Source organism: Coregonus clupeaformis, unplaced genomic scaffold (genome assembly GCF_020615455.1).
Source record: "Coregonus clupeaformis isolate EN_2021a unplaced genomic scaffold, ASM2061545v1 scaf0121, whole genome shotgun sequence".
Lineage (NCBI taxonomy): Eukaryota > Metazoa > Chordata > Actinopteri > Salmoniformes > Salmonidae > Coregonus > Coregonus clupeaformis.
This window is the reverse complement of record NW_025533576.1, coordinates 117,147-139,160: the sequence shown is the minus strand read 5'-3', so window position 1 is coordinate 139,160 and position 22,014 is coordinate 117,147. Positions and strand designations below refer to the sequence as shown.

The 22,014-nt window shown below is 45.3% G+C and overlaps 1 protein-coding gene across 1 annotated transcript in view; it reads left to right on the top strand.

Moving 5' to 3' along the window:
* Nucleotides 1-388: 388 nt before the first annotated feature.
* The window catches only part of LOC121574506 (vegetative cell wall protein gp1-like), a 52,802-nt gene continuing 31,176 nt past the window's right edge, over nt 389-22,014 (top strand). The window contains exon 1 of the mRNA XM_041887116.2: nt 389-479. Coding sequence (XP_041743050.2) covers nt 389-479 — 91 coding nt within the window. The remainder of the gene's footprint in view (nt 480-22,014) is intronic.

Genomic DNA, 22,014 nt, shown 5'->3' with positions numbered 1-22,014 from the left:
AGGTTTAACCCTTCATACTGCCACATTGACAGCTAAGCTGCTGTGGATATTGATGGGTCTGGACAGCATGCAAGGGGAATGGGGCAGACATGGTAAATAAGGCTACATTTAGTCTGTACAGTAATCTGCTCTTCTCAGGAGTAAGGTGATGTCAATCAATAATTATTTGACTTGGATTAATCATTTATATAAAGATTATTAGATAATAGATCATCTGTTAATTAGATCATGTTTTACCCAATCTGCTCAGGAATATTTTTGAAATTATTATTAGTAAAGTATTATCATATTATAGAAATATATTATCAGGAATATTATTATATATTCTGATATTTGCCTTCTCCCCTCTGAGGCTCTGAGGCTCTGAGGCTCTGAGGAGCGTGTCGACATGATGGAAGTGTGGAGAGCCCTGGAGCCTGTGATGGAGGCAGGGAGGGAGGCAGGTGGGAAGGCAGGTGGGGAGGCAGGTGGGGAGGCAGGTGGGGAGGCAGGGAGGGAGGCACCCCAGGTAACGGCAGGCAGGCGATAAGGAGCCCCAGGTTATCATCTTCAAGGTGTCTTCTCTTTGATGGCTGTCAGAAGAATTTTGCCGCGTTGAATAAAGGAAATCTTTGACTGAGAGAAGCCAGACTCTGCATCAAGGAGTCCCTGTCAACAACATTGATGTGCTGTGATGTTGGGAGCTACAGTTTGTATGTCCATGGTTACGTGACAAGCCGATGTTGACGCTGTACCTGGTAACCTGTTTTTATGCCCAACTATTATTAGTGTTGCATAATATCTCTATATATCTATGAACCTTATATGATCTCACACTGATGATTCATAGCGATTAGGGAATGCTATTGTGATGTTTGTGGCATTAGAAGTGATGTATTAAATTCAGTGGAATGGTTATGAAAGGGCTGGGTATTCGAAGTAGGCTCCTCAGAGTGTATGCGTGACTGCTTGTGTGTGTGTGTGTGTGTGTGTGTGTGTGTGTACGTGTGTGTGTGTATGTGTGTGTATGTGCTTGGTTGTGTGAGTGCATGTGTAGCAGATGGGGAGGTGTGTGAAACTTATTCCTCAGCCTGAGGTGTCCCCACTTGCGCCAGCCAACAGCTAGCTTTTTCGCATGTCACCCCACTGGTAATACACTCCAGGAGGGCAGTCACGTGTGCTAGCAAGGCAGAGGTCCTGGCTACTGCATGCCCAGCTCAGTGATGGATGACTACTGCATGCCCAGCTCAGTGATGGATGACTACTGCATGCCCAGATCACAGTCTAGCTTGTATCACTATACATCAGTGTGTACACGTGTGTTTGTGTGTGTGTGTGTGTGTGTGTGTGTGTGTGTGTGTGTGATGCATCATTCCTGGTGAGCCCCACCGTTAGATCCACGCTAGAACACTGGATAAACACCTAGACTGGGGCATTACCAACCATCTCTACACCCAGAGAACACTAGATACACACCTAGACTGGGGCATTACCAACCAACTCTACACCAGAGAACACTAGATACACACCTAGACTGGGGCATTACCAACCATCTCTACACCCAGAGAACACTAGATACACACCTAGACTGGGGCATTACCAACCATCTCTACACCAGAGAACACTAGATACACACCTAGACTGGGGCATTACCAACCATCTCTACACCCAGAGAACACTAGATACACACCTAGACTGGGGCATTACCAACCATCTCTACACCCAGAGAACACTAGATACACACCTAGACTGGGGCATTACCAACCATCTCTACACCAGAGAACACTAGATACACACCTAGACTGGGATATTACCAACCATCTCTACACCAGAGAACACTAGATGCACACCTAGACTGGGGCATTACCAACCATCTCTACACCAGAGAACACTAGATACACACCTAGACTGGGGCATTACCAACCATCTCTACACCCAGAGAACACTAGATACACACCTAGACTGGGGCATTACCAACCATCTCTACACCAGAGAACACTAGATACACACCTAGACTGGGGCATTACCAACCATCTCTACACCAGAGAACACTAGATGCACACCTAGACTGGGGCATTACCAACCATCTCTACACCAGAAAACACTAGATACACATCTAGACTGGGGCATTACCAACCATCTCTACACCAGAGAACACTAGATACACACCTAGACTGGGGCATTACCAACCATCTCTACACCCAGAGAACACTAGATACACACCTAGACTGGGGCATTACCAACCATCTCTACACCCAGAGAACACTAGATACACACCTAGACTGGGGCATTACCAACCATCTCTACACCAGAGAACACTAGATACACACCTAGACTGGGGCATTACCAACCAACTCTACACCCAGAGAACACTAGATACACACCTAGACTGGGGCATTACCAACCATCTCTACACCCAGAGAACACTAGATACACACCTAGACTGGGGCATTACCAACCATCTCTACAACCAGAGAACACTAGATACAAACCTAGACTGGGGCATTACAAACCAACTCTACACCCAGAGAACACTAGATACACACCTAGACTGGGGCATTACCAACCATCTCTACACCCAGAGAACACTAGATACACACCTAGACTGGGGCATTACCAACCATCTCTACACCAGAGAACACTAGATACACACCTAGACTGGGGCATTACCAACCATCTCTACACCCAGAGAACACTAGATAAACACCTAGACTGGGGCATTACCAACCATCTCTACACCAGAGAACACTAGATACACACCTAGACTGGGGCATTACCAACCATCTCTATACCAGAGAACACTAGATACACACCTAGACTGGGGCATTACCAACCATCTCTACACCAGAGAACACTAGATACACACCTAGACTGGGGCATTACCAACCATCTCTACACCCAGAGAACACTAGATACACACCTAGACTGGGGCATTACCAACCATCTCTACACCAGAGAACACTAGATACACACCTAGACTGGGGCATTACCAACCATCTCTACACCAGAGAACACTAGATACACACCTAGACTGGGGCATTACCAACCATCTCTACACCAGAGAACACTAGATACACACCTAGACTGGGGCATTACCAACCATCTCTACACCCAGAGAACACTAGATACACACCTAGACTGGGGCATTACCAACCATCTCTACACCAGAGAACACTAGATACACACCTGGACTGGGGCATTACCAACCATCTCTACACCAGAGAACACTAGATACACACCTAGACTGGGGCATTACCAACCATCTCTACACCAGAGAACACTAGATACACACCTAGACTGGGGCATTACCAACCATCTCTACACCCAGAGAACACTAGATACACACCTAGACTGGGGCATTACCAACCATCTCTACACCCAGAGAAACCTAGATACACACCTAGACTGGGGCATTACCAACCAACTCTACACCAGAGAACACTAGATACACACCTAGACTGGGGCATTACCAACCATCTCTACACCCAGAGAACACTAGATACACACCTAGACTGGGGCATTACCAATCATCTCTACACCCAGAGAACACTAGATACACACCTAGACTGGGGCATTACCAACCAACCCCACACCAGAGAACACTAGATACACACCTAGACTGGGGCATTACCAACCATCTCTACACCAGAGAACACTAGATACACACCTAGACTGGGGCATTACCAACCATCTCTACACCAGAGAACAATAGATACACACATAGACTGGGGCATTACCAACCATCTCTACACCAGAGAACACTAGATACACACCTAGACTGGGGCATTACCAACCATCTCTACACCAGAGAACACTAGATACACACCTAGACTGGGGCATTACCAACCATCTCTACACCAGAGAACACTAGATACACACCTAGACTGGGGCATTACCAACCATCTCTACACCCAGAGAACACTAGATACACACCTAGACTGGGGCATTACCAACCATCTCTACACCCAGAGAACACTAGATACACACCTAGACTGGGTCATTACCAACCATCTCTACACCAGAGAACACTAGATACTCACCTAGACTGGGGCATTACCAACCAACTCTACACCAGAGAACACTAGATACACACCTAGACTGGGGCATTACCAACCAACTCTACACCAGAGAAAACTAGATACACACCTAGACTGGGGCATTACCAACCATCTCTACACCCAGAGAACACTAGATACACACCTAGACTGGGGCATTACCAACCATCTCTACACCAGAGAACACTAGATACACACCTAGACTGGGGCATTACCAACCATCTCTACACCAGAGAACACTAGATACACACCTAGACTGGGGCATTACCAACCATCTCTACACCAGAGAACACTAGATACACACCTAGACTGGGGCATTACCAACCATCTCTACACCAAAGAACACTAGATACACACCTAGACTGGGGCATTACCAACCATCTCTACACCAGAGAACACTAGATACACACCTAGACTGGGGCATTACCAACCATCTCTACACCAGAGAACACTAGATACACACCTAGACTGGGGCATTACCAACCAACTCTACACCCAGAGAACACTAGATACACACCTAGACTGGGGCATTACCAACCATCTCTACACCCAGAGAACACTAGATACACACCTAGACTGGGGCATTACCAACCATCTCTACACCAGAGAACACTAGATACACACCTAGACTGGGGCATTACCAACCATCTCTACACCAGAGAACACTAGATACACACCTAGACTGGGGCATTACCAACCATCTCTACACCCAGAGAACACTAGATACACACCTAGACTGGGGCATTACCAACCATCTCTACACCAAAGAACACTAGATACACACCTAGACTGGGGCATTACCAACCAACTCTACACCAGAGAACACTAGATACACACCTAGACTGGGGCATTACCAACCAACTCTACACCAGAGAACACTAGATACACACCTAGACTGGGGCATTACCAACAATCTCTACACCCAGAGAACACTAGATACACACCTAGACTGGGGCATTACCAACCATCTCTAAACCAGAGAACACTAGATACACACCTAGACTGGGGCATTACCAACCATCTCTACACGCAGAGAACACTAGATACACACCTAGACTGGGGCATTACCAACCAACTCTACACCAGAGAACACTAGATACACACCTAGACTGGGGCATTACCAACCATCTCTACACCCAGAGAACACTAGATACACACCTAGACTGGGGCATTACCAACCATCTCTACACCCAGAGAACACTAGATACACACCTAGACTGGGGCATTACCAACCATCTCCACACCCAGAGAACACTAGATACACACCTAGACTGGGGCATTACCAACCATCTCTACACCCAGAGAACACTAGATACACACCTAGACTGGGGCATTACCAACCATCTCTACACCAGAGAACACTAGATACACACCTAGACTGGGGCATTACCAACCATCTCTACACCCAGAGAACACTAGATACACACCTAGACTGGGGAATTACCAACCAACTCTACACCAGAGAACACTAGATACACACCTAGACTGGGGCATTACCAACCATCTCTACACCAGAGAACACTAGATACACACCTAGACTGGGGCATTACCAACCATCTCTACACCAGAGAACACTAGATACACACCTAGACTGGGGCATTACCAACCATCTCTACACCCAGAGAACACTAGATACACACCTAGACTGGGGCATTACCAACCATCTCTACACCCAGAGAACACTAGATACACACCTAGACTGGGGCATTACCAACCAACTCTACACCAGAGAACATTAGATACACACCTAGACTGGGGCATTACCAACCATATCTACACCCAGAGAACACTAAATACACACCTAGACTGGAGCATTACCAACCATCTCTACACCCAGAGAACACTAGATACACACCTAGACTGGGGCATTACCAACCATCTCTACACCCAGAGAACACTAGATACACACCTAGACTGGGGCATTACCAACCATCTCTACACCAGAGAACACTAGATACACACCTAGACTGGGGCATTACCAACCATCTCTACACCCAGAGAACACTAGATACACACCTAGACTGGGGCATTACCAACCATCTCTACACCAGAGAACACTAGATACACACCTAGACTGGGGCATTACCAACCATTTCTACACCAGAGAACACTAGATACACACCTAGACTGGGGCATTACCAACCATCTCTACACCCAGAGAACACTAGATACACACCTAGACTGGGGCATTACCAACCATCTCCACACCCAGAGAACACTAGATACACACCTAGACTGGGGCATTACCAACCATCTCTACATCAGAGAACACTAGATACACATCTAGACTGGGGCATTACCAACCATCTCTACACCCAGAGAACACTAGATACACACCTAGACTGGGGCATTACCAACCATCTCTACACCAGAGAACACTAGATACACACCTAGACTGGGGCATTACCAACCATCTCTACACCCAGAGAACACTAGATACACACCTAGACTGGGGCATTACCAACCATCTCTACACCCAGAGAACACTAGATACACACCTAGACTGGGGCATTACCAACCAACTCTACACCCAGAGAACACTAGATACACACCTAGACTGGGGCATTACCAACCATCTCTACACCAGAGAACACTAGATACACACCTAGACTGGGGCATTACCAACCATCTCTACACCCAGAGAACACTAGATACACACCTAGACTGGGGCATTACCAACCATCTCTACACCCAGAGAACACTAGATACACACCTAGACTGGGGCATTACCAACCATCTCTACACCCAGAGAACACTAGATACACACCTAGACTGGGGCATTACCAACCATCTCTACACCAGAGAACACTAGATACACACCTAGACTGGGGCATTACCAACCATCTCTACACCCAGAGAACACTAGATACACACCTAGACTGGGTTATTACCAACCATCTCTACATCCAGAGAACACTAGATACACACCTAGACTGGGGCATTACCAACCATCTCTACACCCAGAGAACACTAGATACACACCTAGACTGGGGCATTACCAACCATCTCTACACCAGAGAACACTAGATACACACCTAGACTGGGGCATTACCAACCATCTCCACACCCAGAGAACACTAGATACACACCTAGACTGGGGCATTACCAACCATCTCTACACCCAGAGAACACTAGATACACACCTAGACTGGGGCATTACCAACCATCTCTACACCAGAGAACACTAGATACACACCTAGACTGGGGCATTACCAACCATCTCTACACCCAGAGAACACTAGATACACACCTAGACTGGGGCATTACCAACCATCTCTACACCCAGAGAACACTAGATACACACCTAGACTGGGGCATTACCAACCATCTCTACACCCAGAGAACACCTGATTCACACCTGTGTTAGGATATTAATTAATAACGCTGTGGTTCATTGTCGGAAATGTTTTGTTAGAGGTTAGAGTGAGAGTGAGAGAGAGAGTGAGAGAGGGCAGTTGACAATTGACGACAATGTTAAACATATATTGTATTTTTCTTACGTCTACTGTATTTGTATTTCCACTTCCTCGTTGGAGAGGATGGGATTGTCTGTTTCCTGTTTCTTCTGTGTATCCATGGTGACCCGGGCGCTGGTGTCTGAACTAGTCAGTCCCCTCATCCATCTCCAGCCCACAGCAGACCAGAGCTGGCCAACCAGCCACATCCAACCAAATCCAGCCGCAGCTCACTGCAGGGAGGGTTATGGAGAAAACAGCTGGACGAATATGAGGCGCTCGGAATCGCTCTGTGTAATTGTCAGCAGTGATTAGGGGACTGACACTTCTGCTGAGCAGTGGAGGATCTGGTTGCTGCCGAGGCTGCTCCCTGTTTCCCTGAGTGGGATAGTGGTATTAGTGTAGTGTAGACTAGTCTCCCTGTTTACCTGAGTGGGTTAGTGGTATTAGTGTAGTGTAGACTAGTCTCCCTGTTTCCCTGAGTGGGTTAGTGGTATTAGTGTAGTGTAGACTAGTCTCCCTGTTTCCCTGAGTGGGTTAGTGGTATTAGTGTAGTGTAGACTAGTCTCCCTGTTTACCTGAGTGGGTTAGTGGTATTAGTGTAGTGTAGACTAATCTCCCTGTTTACCTGAGTGGGTTAGTGGTATTAGTGTAGTGTAGACTAGTCTCCCTGTTTACCTGAGTGGGTTAGTGGTATTAGTGTAGTGTACACTAGTCTCCCTGTTTACCTGAGTGGGTTAGTGGTATTAGTGTAGTGTAGACTAGTCTCCCTGTTTACCTGAGTGGGTTAGTGGTATTAGTGTAGTGTAGACTAGTCTCCCTGTTTACCTGAGTGGGTTAGTGGTATTAGTGTAGTGTAGACTAGTCTCCCCGTTTACCTGAGTGGGTTAGTGGTATTAGTGTAGTGTAGACTAGTCTCCCCGTTTACCTGAGTGGGTTAGTGGTATTAGTGTAGTGTAGACTAGTCTCCCTGTTTACCTGAGTGGGTTAGTGGTATTAGTGTAGACTAGTCTCCCTGTTTACCTGAGTGGGTTAGTGGTATTAGTGTAGTGTAGACTAGTCTCCCTGTTTACCTGAGTGGGTTAGTGGTATTAGTGTAGTGTAGACTAGTCTCCCTGTTTCCCTGAGTGGGTTAGTGGTATTAGTGTAGTGTAGACTAGTCTCCCTGTTTACCTGAGTGGGTTAGTGGTATTAGTGTAGTGTAGACTAGTCTCCCTGTTTACCTGAGTGGGTTAGTGGTATTAGTGTAGTGTAGACTAGTCTCCCTGTTTACCTGAGTGGGTTAGTGGTATTAGTGTAGTGTAGACTAGTCTCCCTGTTTACCTGAGTGGGTTAGTGGTATTAGTGTAGTGTAGACTAGTCTCCCTGTTTACCTGAGTGGGTTAGTGGTATTAGTGTAGTGTAGACTAGTCTCCCTGTTTCCCTGAGTGGGTTAGTGGTATTAGTGTAGTGTAGACTAGTCTCCCTGTTTACCTGAGTGGGTTAGTGGTATTAGTGTAGTGTAGACTATTCTCCCTGTTTACCTGAGTGGGTCAGTGGTATTAGTGTAGTGTAGACTAGTCTCCCTGTTTCCCTGAGTGGGTTAGTGGTATTAGTGTAGTGTAGACTAGTCTCCCTGTTTACCTGAGTGGGTTAGTGGTATTAGTGTAGTGTAGACTAGTCTCCCTGTTTACCTGAGTGGGTTAGTGGTATTAGTGTAGTGTAGACTAGTCTCCCTGTTTACCTGAGTGGGTTAGTGGTATTAGTGTAGTGTAGACTAGTCTCCCTGTTTCCCTGAGTGGGTTAGTGGTATTAGTGTAGTGTAGACTAGTCTCCCTGTTTACCTGAGTGGGTTAGTGGTATTAGTGTAGTGTAGACTAGTCTCCCTGTTTACCTGAGTGGGCTAGTGGTATTAGTGTAGTCTAGACTAGTCTCCCTGTTTACCTGAGTGGGTTAGTGGTATTAGTGTAGTGTAGACTAGTCTCCCTGTTTACCTGAGTGGGTTAGTGGTATTAGTGTAGTGTAGACTAGTCTCCCTGTTTACCTGAGTGGGTTAGTGGTATTAGTGTAGTGTAGACTAGTCTCCCTGTTTACCTGAGTGGGTTAGTGGTATTAGTGTAGTGTAGACTAGTCTCCCTGTTTACCTGAGTGGGCTAGTGGTATTAGTGTAGTGTAGACTAGTCTCCCTGTTTACCTGAGTGGGTTAGTGGTATTAGTGTAGTGTAGACTAGTCTCCCCATTTACCTGAGTGGGTTAGTGGTATTAGTGTAGTGTAGACTAGTCTCCCCGTTTCCCTGAGTGGGTTAGTGGTATTAGTGTAGTGTAGACTAGTCTCCCTGTTTACCTGAGTGGGTTAGTGGTAATAGTGTAGTGTAGACTAGTCTCCCTGTTTACCTGAGTGGGTTAGTGGTATTAGTGTAGTGTAGACTAGTCTCCCTGTTTCCCTGAGTGGGTTAGTGGTATTAGTGTAGTGTAGACTAGTCTCCCTGTTTCCCTGAGTGGGTTAGTGGTATTAGTGTAGTGTAGACTAGTCTCCCTGTTTCCCTGAGTGGGTTAGTGGTATTAGTGTAGTGTAGACTAGTCTCCCTGTTTACCTGAGTGGGTTAGTGGTATTAGTGTAGTGTAGACTAGTCTCCCTGTTTACCTGAGTGGGTTAGTGGTATTAGTGTAGTGTAGACTAGTCTCCCTGTTTACCTGAGTGGGTTAGTGGTATTAGTGTAGTGTAGACTAGTCTCCCTGTTTACCTGAGTGGGTTAGTGGTATTAGTGTAGTGTAGACTAGTCTCCCTGTTTACCTGAGTGGGTTAGTGGTATTAGTGTAGTGTAGACTAGTCTCCCTGTTTACCTGAGTGGGTTAGTGGTATTAGTGTAGTGTAGACTAGTCTCCCTGTTTACCTGGGTGGGTTAGTGGTATTAGTGTAGTGTAGACTAGTCTCCCTGTTTCCCTGAGTGGGTTAGTGGTATTAGTGTAGTCTAGACTAGTCTCCCTGTTTACCTGAGTGGGTTAGTGGTATTAGTGTAGTGTAGACTAGTCTCCCTGTTTCCCTGAGTGGGTTAGTGGTATTAGTGTAGTGTAGACTAGTCTCCCTGTTTCCCTGAGTGTGTTAGTGGTATTAGTGTAGTGTAGACTAGTCTCCCTGTTTACCTGAGTGGGTTAGTGGTATTAGTGTAGTCTAGACTAGTCTCCCTGTTTACCTGAGTGGGTTAGTGGTATTAGTGTAGTGTAGACTAGTCTCCCTGTTTCCCTGAGTGGGTTAGTGGTATTAGTGTAGTGTAGACTAGTCTCCCTGTTTACCCGAGTGGGTTAGTGGTATTAGTGTAGTGTAGACTAGTCTCCCTGTTTCCCTGAGTGGGTTAGTGGTATTAGTGTAGTGTAGACTAGTCTCCCTGTTTACCTGAGTGGGTTAGTGGTATTAGTGTAGTGTAGACTAGTCTCCCTGTTTACCTGCGTGGGTTAGTGGTATTAGTGTAGTGTAGACTAGTCTCCCTGTTTACCTGAGTGGGTTAGTGGTATTAGTGTAGTGTAGACTAGTCTCCCTGTTTCCCTGAGTGGGTTAGTGGTATTAGTGTAGTGTAGACTAGTCTCCCTGTTTCCCTAAGTGGGTTAGTGGTATTAGTGTAGTGTAGACTAGTCTCCCTGTTTACCTGAGTGGGTTAGTGGTATTAGTGTAGTGTAGACTAGTCTCCCTGTTTCCCTAAGTGGGTTAGTGGTATTAGTGTAGTGTAGACTAGTCTCCCTGTTTCCCTGAGTGGGTTAGTGGTATTAGTGTAGTGTTGACTAGTCTCCCCGTTTACCTGAGTGGGTTAGTGGTATTAGTGTAGTGTAGACTAGTCTCCCTGTTTACCTGAGTGGGTTAGTGGTATTAGTGTAGTGTAGACTAGTCTCCCTGTTTACCTGAGTGGGTTAGTGGTATTAGTGTAGTGTAGACTAGTCTCCCTGTTTACCTGAGTGTGTTAGTGGTATTAGTGTAGTGTAGACTAGTCTCCCTGTTTACCTGAGTGGGTTAGTGGTATTAGTGTAGTGTAGACTAGTCTCCCTGTTTACCTGAGTGGGTTAGTGGTATTAGTGTAGTGTAGACTAGTCTCCCTGTTTCCCTGAGTGGGTTAGTGGTATTAGTGTAGTGTAGACTAGTCTCCCTGTTTACCTGAGTGGGTTAGTGGTATTAGTGTAGTGTAGACTAGTCTCCCTGTTTACCTGAGTGGGCTAGTGGTATTAGTGTAGTGTAGACTAGTCTCCCTGTTTACCTGAGTGGGTTAGTGGTATTAGTGTAGTGTAGACTAGTCTCCCTGTTTACCTGAGTGGGTTAGTGGTAATTGTGTAGTGTAGACTAGTCTCCCTGTTTCCCTGAGTGGGTTAGTGGTATTAGTGTAGTGTAGACTAGTCTCCCTGTTTACCTGAGTGGGTTAGTGGTATTAGTGTAGTGTAGACTAGTCTCCCTGTTTACCTGAGTGGGTTAGTGGTATTAGTGTAGTGTAGACTAGTCTCCCTGTTTACCTGAGTGGGTTAGTGGTATTAGTGTAGTGTACACTAGTCTCCCTGTTTACCTGAGTGGGTTAGTGGTATTAGTGTAGTGTAGACTAGTCTCCCCGTTTACCTGAGTGGGTTAGTGGTATTAGTGTAGTGTAGACTAGTCTCCCCGTTTACCTGAGTGGGTTAGTGGTATTAGTGTAGTGTAGACTAGTCTCCCCGTTTACCTGAGTGGGTTAGTGGTATTAGTGTAGTGTAGACTAGTCTCCCTGTTTACCTGAGTGGGTTAGTGGTATTAGTGTAGACTAGTCTCCCTGTTTACCTGAGTGGGTTAGTGGTATTAGTGTAGTGTAGACTAGTCTCCTGTTTCCCTGAGTGGGTTAGTGGTATTAGTGTAGTGTAGACTAGTCTCCCTGTTTACCTGAGTGGGTTAGTGGTATTAGTGTAGTGTAGACTAGTCTCCCTGTTTCCCTGAGTGGGTTAGTGGTATTAGTGTAGTGTAGACTAGTCTCCCTGTTTACCTGAGTGGGTTAGTGGTATTAGTGTAGTGTAGACTAGTCTCCCTGTTTACCTGAGTGGGTTAGTGGTATTAGTGTAGTGTAGACTAGTCTCCCTGTTTACCTGAGTGGGTTAGTGGTATTAGTGTAGTGTAGACTAGTCTCCTGTTTACCTGAGTGGGTTAGTGGTATTAGTGTAGTGTAGACTAGTCTCCCTGTTTCCCTGAGTGGGTTAGTGGTATTAGTGTAGTGTAGACTAGTCTCCCTGTTTACCTGAGTGGGTTAGTGGTATTAGTGTAGTGTAGACTAGTCTCCCTGTTTCCCTGAGTGGGTTAGTGGTATTAGTGTAGTGTAGACTAGTCTCCCTGTTTACCTGAGTGGGTTAGTGGTATTAGTGTAGTGTAGACTAGTCTCCTGTTTACCTGAGTGGGTTAGTGGTATTAGTGTAGTGTAGACTAGTCTCCCTGTTTACCTGAGTGGGTTAGTTGTATTAGTGTAGTGTAGACTAGTCTCCCTGTTTACCCGAGTGGGCTAGTGGTATTAGTGTAGTGTAGACTAGTCTCCCTGTTTACCTGAGTGGGTTAGTGGTATTAGTGTAGTGTAGACTAGTCTCCCTGTTTAACTGAGTGGGTTAGTGGTATTAGTGTAGTGTAGACTAGTCTCCCTGTTTACCTGAGTGTGTTAGTGGTATTAGTGTAGTGTAGACTAGTCTCCTGTTTACCTGAGTGGGTTAGTGGTATTAGTGTAGTGTAGACTAGTCTCCTGTTTCCCTGAGTGGGTTAGTGGTGTTAGTGTAGTGTAGACTAGTCTCCCTGTTTCCCTGAGTGGGTTAGTGGTATTAGTGTAGTGTAGACTAGTCTCCCTGTTTACCTGAGTGGGTTAGTGGTATTAGTGTAGTGTAGACTAGTCTCCTGTTTACCTGAGTGGGTTAGTGGTATTAGTGTAGTGTAGACTAGTCTCCCTGTTTACCTGAGTGGGTTAGTGGTATTAGTGTAGTGTAGACTAGTCTCCCTGTTTACCTGAGTGGGTTAGTGGTATTAGTGTAGTGTAGACTAGTCTCCCTGTTTACCTGAGTGGGTTAGTGGTATTAGTGTAGTGTAGACTAGTCTCCCTGTTTACCTGAGTGGGTTAGTGGTATTAGTGTAGTCTAGACTAGTCTCCCTGTTTCCCTGAGTGGGTTAGTGGTATTAGTGTAGTGTAGACTAGTCTCCCTGTTTCCCTGAGTGGGTTAGTGGTATTAGTGTAGTGTAGACTAGTCTCCCTGTTTACCTGAGTGGGTTAGTGGTATTAGTGTAGTCTAGACTAGTCTCCCTGTTATAAAGGAGCATCAAGCTCATCACCGTGTACTTTCACCACCCTGTGAAGTTCATTATAACTTATTTCACATGTAGCCTAATAAACTGCATGCTTTCTCGAGTCGTAGTGGGAGGACCACAAACTATGTCATCATGTGACTTCAAGTTTACTTCGATATGATGGTTATTAGATCAACATTTGCGCGTAAACGAGTTTCCACTGTCATTTCTCGCATAAGACATTTTACGTATACAAAAAGATCCCAACATGTCGAACAAACAAACGATCTGTTGACATTTATACAATTGTACCGAAACTTCCTGTTTTCATCACAGCTGTTGTGATTTTTTTTAAACTGTGGATGGAAACGTGGTCATTGACTGTATGAAATTTCGTAATTCATGTACTGAGAAATATTGTATGTTCCAAAAAATTGGGAAATTATATTATTTTATACTAATACAATTGCTCAGAGAAATACATTTTAGTTTAACAATAATACATTTTTCCTCAAAAAGGTAGGGGTCTAAATTATTGAAACCCCTAAAGGTTCTTATGAATATTCAAAAGTTTCGTATTTGGTCCCATATTCATAGCACACAATGAATACATCAAGCTTGTGACTTTACAAACTTGTTGGATGCATTTGCAGTTTGTTTTGGTTGTTTCATATTATTATTTTGTGTCCAATAGAAATTAATGTTCAATCATGTATTGTGTCATTTTGGAGTCACTTTTATTGTAAATATGAATAGAATATGTTTCGAAAACACCTCTACATGATTGTGAATGCTACCATGATTACGGAAGTTACACAAGGTCAAAGATCATACCCCCAAAACATGCTAACTAACCTCTCACCATTACCAATATCAGGGAAGGTTAGCATGTCTTGGGGATATTTAACCCTCTGTAACTTTCTCACTCACCATTATTCATGATTCATTCAGGATTATCCGTAACCATGGTAGCATCCACATTAATGTTAAAGTGCTTAGGAAGATATTCTATTCTTATTGTAGATGGAAGGACTGAGGGGTTTTATTTTTTATTATCATTATTGCCTATTAATAAAAGTGTGATTCTTTTTATTTGTATTGTATTTTAATGAGTGACACCCTAGTGGGTGTCAAAAGGGGGAATCCTACATTTCCCTGAAATTTCTTATTTTGGGTTCACACCCAGCGGGTGTGAAAAGGGGGATTGTGGGGTTCTATTTTCTTATAACTAGATGTGATGCCTAGCTTAGAAATAATACATTAATGATTAAACATAATAGGTTTGTACTGTACTGATATAGATTGTTTAATATAACAAGCTGTGATTAATGTGGGGAACTGTTAGGGGGTAGGATGAGATAAGACTTGTGTCTCACATACACACACACTGCCTCTTTGTTAAACCGCTCAAGGACATGTGTTCTGCTACAAAGATGTCTGAGGTTGCTGACTCGAGACAAGTTGTGGAGATAACAACTAATGCCTGGCAACAGTGAAGCGCCAAGGGGCTGGGACCAGCCTGTGCGCCAACGATAGGCTGAGTAAGTCTAAAACCACGCTCAGTCTCTACTCTGATAGGCCTGCTTGGAGCAGGAACTATCTCTGTCAGAGTATTTAAAGAAGAACTTATAACAATGGCTCAGTTCTCTGACTGCCCTGCGTGGTTTTTCAGTGGGCCGTATATACGAACATCATATTTACCAATTCAAGTGTTTGCATTAATTAAAATACTAGTCTATTTTAGAAGACCTGTATTGACCTCTTTTTGTTCCTATACCAGATTTGAATTGACAGGAACATTCTCATTTACAGCAACAACCTGGGGAACAGCACGCTGCACTGTCCCCAATCACTGACCTGGAGCATTGGGATTATTATTTTTTTGACTGGAAGAAAGAGTGTCTCCTACTGGCCCTCCAACACCACTTCCAGCAGCATCTGGTCTCACGTCCAGGACCAACCCTGCTTCGCTTCAGGAGTAAGCCAGCAGTGGGATGCAGGGTGGTATGCTGCTGAGGTAGTCATTGTGTGCTAGGAATTTGAGACCAAATGCAAAACTTTATTTATAAGACTCTTTAGGGGTGTCGCCCATTATGACCCCAACCTTTTAAGAGATTTTTCTTTCTTGTTAAACAAAATCTATTTCTCTGAGCAATTGCTGTATTAGTATATAATAATATAATTTCCAATGTCTTTTTAGCAAATAATATATCTCAGTATTTTAATTATTTATTTGATACAGTCATTATTGCTCATCTTTATCAAGGGTGTCAATCATTTTGGGACCCCACTGTATCCTCTCAGTACACAACATTGTGAGATACATAGTGGAACTGAAGGATGTGTAAAATCAAAGACAGATGCTTTTGTTTTGTGCTAAAATGCTCCCTGATCGTTCTCACTTATCCAATTTACACAACCACTGAAGAGTTGTTTATTAGCCTACAAACACATTTATTTCTCATGACATGATTTAAAAATGCAAATAAATGCAATTATATGTGGTTGTTTATCAGTGTTGTGAGTGTATTTTGGCATCGTCGCCTTGCTAAAGAGAAGCCCATATTTCAAAGAGTTCGCCACCGGGTCGCTCCGCTAGATAACGCAGATATAATTACTAAACTATTTGCAGGAAAATAACTTCTGTCCACAAGTTCACACGGTACCAAATTATTATAAATGCGTGCGATAATAGTGTTCTCTAGCAATTCATCAACTGATCGCTATCTGGAGTGTGAGGAGATATTTATAGAAAAGGAATAGAACAATCTCACTCCAGGGACACAACAACCCAGCAGTGTATGACACTATTTCCTTCCCTGATAAACAAAGTGTATGAAATGGAAAACTGTTGTCAGTCTGTTTCAGGCTTGACTCCCTTGTGTCAGTGATTCTGACAGTTACATAAATCTAACATCTACAATATCTCAACAGGCCTGTCGGCTTTTAATGTAGGAACAGGCATATTTTGCACAATTTGATGTCAGAGAAAAAAAAAAAAAGAGGTGTATTCTAATAGTGACCTTTGCCTTTGTGTGAGGAAACGTTTCTTCATAATTCATGTTAGGATGCAAGGTTGGATTATAAAACAAAACAGTATTTAAAAAAAAAAAACTATTTTCTCATCCATGTTGAACCTTTACTCCAGAAATTAAAAAACTGTCAGAGACAATTATGAAATTAATTATTCAAGGTATATTTTACAGCAAACAAAAGAGTTGTCACTCTCCAGTGTAAAATAAGGACTGATCAACACCTCTATGACGGTGGAAGCATTTTCAACACCATAGAACTGCAAATGCATCATGGCACCTTTACATTTACGTCATTTAGCAGACGCTCTTATCCAGAGCGATTTACAGGAGCAATTAGGGTTAAGTGCCTTGCTCAAGGGCACAACGACAGATTTTTCACCTAGTCGGCTTGGAACCAGCGACCTTTCAGTTACTGGCACAACGCTCTTAACCACTAAGCTACCTTCCACATCCAATCAGCACATTGATCAGAGTGTGACTGGAGTGAGCTCCTTCCACATCCAATCAGCACATTGATCAGAGTGTGACTGGAGTGAGCTCCTTCCACATCCAATCAGCACATTGATCAGGGTGTGACTGGAGTGAGCTCCTTCCACATCCAATCAGCACAGTGATCAGGGTGTGACTGGAGTGATCTCCTTCCACATCCAATCAGCACAGTGATCAGGGTGTGACTGGAGTGATCTCAGCCGTGCGTAATTGGCCGACTCCAACCACGGTTAAGGAGGTGCAGCGCTTCCTTGGCTTTGCCAACTACTATCAGAGGTTTATCCGGGGCTTTGGCAAGGTTGCAGCTCCCATTACCTCCCTGTTGAAGGGTGGGCCGTCCAGGCTCCACTGGTCTGCTGAGGCTGACCTGGCCTTCAGCAAACTGCGGGGTCTGTTCACCCCGCAGTTCGCCCCAGTACTGGTCCACCCCGATCCATCACTACTGTTCGTAGTGGAGGTGGATGCGTCCGAGGTAGGGATAGGCGCTGTCCTGTCTCAACGCTCGGGCACACCGCCCAAGCTCCGCCCCTGTGCCTTCTTCTCCAAGAAGCTAAGCCCGGCGGAGCAGAACTACGGCGTTGGTGATCAGGAGCTGTTGGCTGTTGTCCGAGCCTTGACCGTGTGGAGGCATTGGCTTGAGGGGGCGAAACACCCTTTCCTCATCTGGATGGACCACTGTAACCTGGAGTACATCCGGGCAGCGAGGAGGCTGAATCCTCGCCAGGCCAGGTCGGCCCTATTCTTCACCCGGTTTGATTTCACTCTATCATACATCCCGGGTACGAAGAACGTGAAGGCAGACGTGCTGTCCCGGCTGTATGATACAGAGGAGAGGCCCAGAGACAACACTCCCATACTCCCGGCCTCCTGCATTGTGGCGCCGGTAGTATGGGCGATGGACGTGGATATAGAGCAGGCATTACGCACGGATCCATCTCCACCTCAGTGTCCAGCTGGGCTACAGTACGTGCCTGCTCTTATCCGTGATCGTCTGATCTACTGGGCACACGCGTCACCCTCCTCTGGTCACCTCTGCCCGGTCTCCCCACGGCCCTGCAAACTGCGGAGGCCCTGTTTACACACGTCTTCCGGAACTATGGGGTACCAGAGGATGTGTCCGACCGAGGTCCCCAGTTCACGTCCAAGGTCTGGAAGGCGTTCATGGAACGTCTGGGGGTCTCGGTCAGCCTGACCTCTGGGTTCCACCCCAAGAGTAATGGGCAGGTGGAACGGGTAAATCAGGACGTGGGTAGGTTCCTGCGGTCCTACTGCCAGGACCGGCCGGGGGAGAGGTCGGTGTTCTTGCCATGGGCAGAATATGCCCAGAACTCTCTCCGCCAATCCTCCACTAACCTAACGCTTTTCCAGTGTATTCTAGGTTACCAACCGGTTCTGGTACCGTGGCACCAGAGCCAGACCGAGGCTCCTGCGGTGGATGACTGGTTTCGGCGCGTGGAGGAGACGTGGAATGATGCCCACGTTCACCTCCAATGTGCCGTGCGTCGTCAGAAGGACAACGCTGACCACCACCGCAGTGAGGCCCCCGTCTTTGTACCGGGAGATCGGGTCTGGCTCTCGACCCGGAATCTGCCCCTCCACCTGCCCTGCCGGAAGCTGAGCCCGTGGTTTGTGGGGCCATTCAAAATCCTGAGGAGAGTCAACGAGGTCACTTACAGGTTATTACTCCCCCCTGATTACCATATTAACCCCTCGTTTCATGTGTCTCTCCTCAGGCCGGTGGTAGCTGGTCCACTCCAGGAGGCTGAGGTGCGGGAGGTCCCTCCAGCTCCTCTTGACATCGAGGGGTCCCCGGCGTACTCTGCCCGTTCCATCCTGGATTTGAGGCGTCAGGTGGGGGGCCTTCAGTACCTCGTGGAGTGGGAGGGGTACGGTCTGGAGGAACGGTGCTGGGTCCCGGTGAGGGATATCCTCGATCCCTCCCTGTTACGGGATTTCCACCGTCGCCATCCGGCTCGCCCTGCTCCGCGTCCTCCTGGCCGTCCCCGAGGCCAGGGTCGGTGCGCTGCTGGAGCCGCGCGTCAAGGGGGGGATACTGTCACAACTTCCCGCCGAGGCTGCCTCCCCTCCTTGTTCGGGCAGGTTTCAGCGTTCGGCGTCACAGGCTTACTAGCTACTGCCAATCCATTTATCATCACTCCATTTATCTTGTCTTCAATCACACACACCTGGTCCTTATTCCCTCATTAGTCATGGTATAAGTGTTCGCTCTGCTTCCTTGTCTGTGTGGGTGATTATTTTCCGAAGGCAGACCTGGCTCTCAAGAGAAGACAGGCTATGTGAATACTGCCCACAAAATGAGGTGGAAACTGAGCTGCACTTCCTAACCTCCTGCCAAATCTATGACCATATTAGAAACACATATTTCCCTCAGATTACACAGACCCACAAAGAATTCGAAAACAAATCCAATTTTGATGAACTCCCATATCTATTGGGTGAAATACCACAGTGTGACATCACATCAGCAAGATTTGTGACTTGAAAAGGGCAACCAGTGAAAAACAAACACCACTGTAAATACAACCTATATTAATATTAATTTAACTATTTGCACATCATTACAACACTGTATATAGACATAATATGACATTTGAAATGTCTTTATTCTTTTGGAACTTGTGTGAGTGTAATGTTTACTATATATTTTTTGTTTATTTCACTTTTGTTTACTATCTATTTCACTTGCTTTGGCAATATAAACATATGTTTCCCATGCCAATAAAGCCCTTCAATTGAAATTGAATTGAGAGAGAGAGAGAGAGAGAGAGAGAGAGAGAGAGAGAGAGAGAGAGAGAGCGAGAGACAGAGATAAAAAGAGAGAGGGAGAGAGAGGGAGAGAGAAAGAGAGAGAGAGAGAGAGAGAGAGAGAGAGCGAGAGAGAGAGAGAGAGAGAGAGAGAGAGAGAGAGAGAGAGAGGGAGAGAGAGAGAGAGAGAGAGAGAGAGTGAGAGAGAGAGAGAGAGAGAGAGAGAGAGAGAGAGAGAGAGAGAGAGAGAGAGAGAGAGAGAGAGAGAGAGAGAGAGAGAGAGAGAGAGAGAGAGAGAGAGTGGGAGAGAGAAAGAGAAGAGCGAGAGAGAGAAAGAGAGAGTGGGAGAGAGAAAGAGAGAGAGTGGAAGAGAGAAAGAGAGAGAGAGAGTGGGAGAGAGAAAGAGAGAGAGAGTGGGAGAAAGAAAGAGAGAAAGAGAAAGAGAAAGAGAGAGAGAAAGAGAAAGAGAAAGAGAAAGAGAAAGAGAAAGAGAAAGAGAGAGACAGAGACAGAGACAGAGACAGAGACAGAGACAGAGAGAGAGAGAGAGAGAGAGAGAGAGAGAAGGAAGAGAGATAGAGAGAGTGAGAGACCACAAATACAAATTCCATCTAGACACCGTTGCCCAAGAGCACACAAAAAACTATACATACCTCGGCCTAAACATCAGCGCCACAGGTAACTTCCACAAAGCTGTGAACGATCTGAGAGACAAGGCAAGAAGGGCCTTCTATGCCATCAAAAGGGACATAACATTTGACATACCAATTAGCATCTGGCTAAAAATACTTGAATCAGTTTTAGAACCCATTGCCCTTTATGGTTGTGAGTTCTGGGGTCCGCTCACCAACCAAGAATTCACAAAATGGGACAGAATTATGCAAAAACATCCGCTGTGTACAACGTAAAACACCAAATAATGCATGCAGAGCAGAATTAGGCCAATACCCGCTAATTATCAAAATCCAGAAAAGAGCCGTTAAATTCTATAACCACTTAAAAGGAAGCGATTCCCAAACCTTCCATAACAAAGCCATCACCTACAGAGAGATGAACTTGGAGAAGAGTAAGCTGGTCCTGGGGCTCTGTTCACACACACAAACAGACCCCACAGAGCCCCAAGACAACAACAACAACAACAACAACACAATTAGACCCAACCAAATCATGAGAAAACAAAAAGAAAATTACTTGACACATTGGAAAGAACAAACAAAAAAACAGAGCAAACTAGAATGCTATTTGGCCCTAAACAGAGAGTACACAGTGGCAGAATACCTGACCACTGTGACTGACCCAAACTTAAGGAAAGCTTTGACTATGTACAGACTCAGTGAGCATAGCCTTGCTATTGAGAAAGGCCTCCGTAGGCAGACCTGGCTCTCAAGAGAAAACAGGCTATGTGCACAATGCCCACAAAATGAGGTGGAAACTGAGCTGCACTTCCTAACCTCCTGCCAAATGTATGACCATATTAGAGACACATATTTCCCTCAGATTACACAGATCCACAAAGAATTCGAAAACAAACCCAATTTTGATAAACTCCCTTATCTACTGAGTGAAAAACCACAGTGTGCCATCACAGCTGCAAGATTTGTGACCTGTTGCCACAAGAAAAGGGCAACCAGTGAAGAACAAATACCATTGTAAATACAACCCATATTTATGTTTATTTATTTTCCCATTTGTACATTAACTATTTGCACATTGTAACAACACTGTATATATACATAATATGACATTTGAAATGTCTTTATTCTTTTGGAACTTGTGTGAGTGTAATGTTTACTGTTAATATGTATTGTTTATTTCACTTTTGTTTACTATCTACTTCACTTGCTTTGGCAATGTTAACATACGTTTCCCATGCCAATAAAGCCCTTAAATTGAATTGAATTGAATTGAATTGAGAGAGAGAACAAGAGAAAGAGAGAGAGGGAGAGAGAAAGAGAGAGAGAGAGAGAGAGAGAGAGAGAGAGAGAGAGAGAGAGAGA